The sequence below is a fragment of the Danio rerio genome, chromosome 14 (assembly GCF_052040795.2).
Source record: "Danio rerio strain M-AB ecotype USA chromosome 14, GRCz13ab, whole genome shotgun sequence".
In the NCBI taxonomy this organism is placed as follows: Eukaryota; Metazoa; Chordata; class Actinopteri; order Cypriniformes; family Danionidae; genus Danio; species Danio rerio.
This window is the reverse complement of record NC_141034.1, coordinates 28,182,612-28,185,846: the sequence shown is the minus strand read 5'-3', so window position 1 is coordinate 28,185,846 and position 3,235 is coordinate 28,182,612. Positions and strand designations below refer to the sequence as shown.

At 36.6% G+C, this 3,235-nt stretch overlaps 1 protein-coding gene across 1 annotated transcript; it reads left to right on the top strand.

Moving 5' to 3' along the window:
* The first annotated feature begins 1,046 nt into the window (after positions 1–1,046).
* Positions 1,047–2,899, top strand: msx2a (muscle segment homeobox 2a). The gene is given in 2 exon segments (NM_001030269.1): positions 1,047–1,408; positions 1,962–2,899. Coding segments are annotated over 2 exon segments (774 nt in total). The 5' UTR covers positions 1,047–1,089; the 3' UTR covers positions 2,417–2,899.
* The last annotated feature ends 336 nt before the right edge of the window (positions 2,900–3,235 follow it).

Below are 3,235 nucleotides of genomic sequence, written 5' to 3'. Positions count from 1 at the left end.
TTGTTAGGATTCCTTGAATAAACGTTACTGATAAATCTGTTGAGCAAAGACTTATAACGCATATTTAGGTTTATTGTTTAAGATCAGTTTTACTTCTGTTTTCATTTTAATGCATTCTGTGAGATTTACTTGTAAACTCTGACAAAGCAGAGCAAAGTTCATAACCTTTAAATTGACAGACTCAGGCTATGTAAGTGGGCGCCATACACCTTGTGAAGGTAGCAATTTTCCAGTATTACGGTTAAATCCTGTTAAAAAAGAACCGGATTTGAGGAGCCTAATTACAAGGTGTTAATAGCAACAACATTGTAATTACTGTAATTTACATGCTAGCTTGAAACATTTATTCCCCTCCAAATGTATGTCACAAATGTAATCATTTATAATTTAGATTTTGCTGTTGCTGCATACAGGATCGTTTGTTCTTAGAGCACTATTTTGACTGAAAACTCTTGTAAACCGTGTAAATTGCGACCATTTTGAGGGATTTAAACAATGGTCCTGACCTATTTTATATTTTCATAGCTTCTGAGAGTCCAAAAAGCTCCACATATTGATAAATAATGCTGTTATAACACCAGCTTATGATTGAATCGCCTCTTGTTACAGATATGAAATAGTTTGACAAGAAGGAAATGTTCATGGGTCAATGGCATGACCACGTTGAAATAGTCTATATGAAGTGACAAGCTTGACTGTGTGTCTTGAAATGAACAAATTATTGATGCCAGGGGTAATTTGAAGAAAAACTTCAGCTCTAATTTTAGCGTCTGTATTTCCCCACTATAAACACCACATTATGGTCTAAATATAAGCTCTTTATCCGTGAAGAGTATCATTTAACGGCTCAGGAAGTTCACTGCAGATCTCTTGATGAGGCAATCACGCGTTCACCTCCCTACAAACACTCATTTCTGTGTCTCAGGATGTCCAGAAAGGCTTTCTAAGTAGGCGGCTCTCTATGATTTGAGACGCAGTTTCTGACTGAACGATGATTGGCTCAAACTTTGGAGAGACTTGTAACTTTTGTCAAGTTATTGTTAGTCATGTAGCTAAAAGTTAAGGGAGAGCGAGCGCGTTTACAGGTTAATGGTTCTTACTCAAAACGTCGATATTTTCTCCGGGATGATTTCTGCTAATCATAAAAGTAAAGTGTCCTCCGATGAAGATGATGATGACCACGGCTCACGGTCAGTGCGGACGCAAAGCCTCCCGTTCAGCGTCGATGCCCTGATGTCGACTAAAGAAAGGAGCGAGTCAACTTCACGGGGATCAATTCATATGACACGCATCATAAATCAAGATGATCGATCAATATATTCAGATTCGGTGGATTTCACCAAACGATGTGAATCTGCTAAAGAGGACTCCTCATGGATCAATAAGCCAAGATTGTCAACATCACCACGTAAGTTGCCAGAATGGAAACGGACAGTTAAATAGTAAAGCAATGTGAAGCAATGTAGCACATGTAAACAATAATTAATTATTTATTTTATTCACTTCAAGGCTGTAATTCTTACAAATATGAATTTGAACAATTAATAATTAGTTTGTAGGCTTACAGATTGAATAAATATTTCTACTTGTCTGTCTGTCTGTCAGTCTGTCTAGAAAATAGACAGTATTCTTCCAATTTTAAAAGTCTTGCTGTGTTAGCAGAAAAAAAAATATTAAACTCTTAAATATAAAAGTTTCCAAATGGGAGGTATTACATGTGATTTAATAAAACTTTGATTCCCCAAAAGAACCTGTCTGTGAACAGTTCTTAAAGGAACAATTTTTTTATATAAAAGAAAACCATTGAAAAATAAATGTGGATTAAGGTTTCTTTGGTTTTAAAAGTACAATGAAAACCTTATTTAAAGAATGTAGCATCAATTATGGGAACATAAATATAGGTTTAGTCCTGTGTTAAAACAAATTATTCTGCCTGATCTTTTTATAAACTTATTTTACAGGCTCACAGAGTCCCACAATATGCCCTCTCCGAAAGCACAAGACAAACCGCAAACCCCGGACACCTTTCACCACTGCTCAGCTCTTGGCCCTCGAGCGGAAGTTCCGTCAGAAGCAATACTTGTCAATTGCTGAACGTGCTGAGTTTTCCAGCTCTCTCAGCTTGACTGAGACACAGGTGAAGATCTGGTTCCAGAACCGAAGAGCGAAAGCCAAACGACTGCAAGAAGCAGAACTAGAGAGGTTCAAAATGGCCAGCAAACCCATCTTACATCCTGGCCTTACTCTACCGTTTCCACTCTGTACACAACCTCAGACTGCAGCTCTAGTTTGTGGACAGTCTTTCCCTTTTAGCAGACATATGCTGCCTTTTGCACCTATTGGAATATACTCCACACCGATGGGTTACAGTATGTGTCATCTCTCCAAAGACGGCTACTCTGTGGAGCCAGTCTAGAGGAGCTTTTCGTAACTATTCGTTTATCTGCTGGACATATTGACATTTTTATATTTGACACACCAAACATGGGGTGTCATACATTTTTTATATATATTTTGGATTTCATTTTTTTTTTTTTTTACATCCAACTTTACTTCGGAAGCTACCAAGGACTAATGACATACTTTGAGGTTTACTGATCTTAAAGTGTCACAGAATGTAATACCATTCTGCCATTTTGCTTTGAAATATTAATCTTAGAGGGATTTTGAGTCACACTACTAAAAATAACTTAGAAAATTAGTTATTTTACCAAATATGTTTCTAGAATAAAGCATAGCTGTGTAAGGATTCCAAACTCAAGTGTGTTTCTAAAAAGCAAATGTAACATTTTATATTTTACACTTGATTTGATTTACATAATTTGCACCAAGATTGTTTTGTATCCTAATTGGATATTTTAATGAAAGAACTATAAATATTAAACCTTTTATGCTCAGATTTGAGGTGTGAGTATTTTAGGGAAACATTGGAGAAGGAGATCAGCTAACCCTTTTAAAGCCGCAAGATTGCTAATGCTTTTTAAATTGAGCTGCTGAAAAGAGGCTTTTAAGCGTCCCTGCTCATAATCAGTGAAAATGTTGTTGGACCTCTTAATGCTGGTGGTCCCAGGAAAGTTAATTAAACGGTGTCATTACATGACGCACTAAAACACCGGGTCAGTCAAGTAAGTATTTCAGCTCTTAAATCTCGCTGTGTGCTTGACGGAGGAATGTGTCAACTTGATGCATTTCCAAAACGATTTCAAGAAATGTAGTGTTGCTTAGAATTTATGAT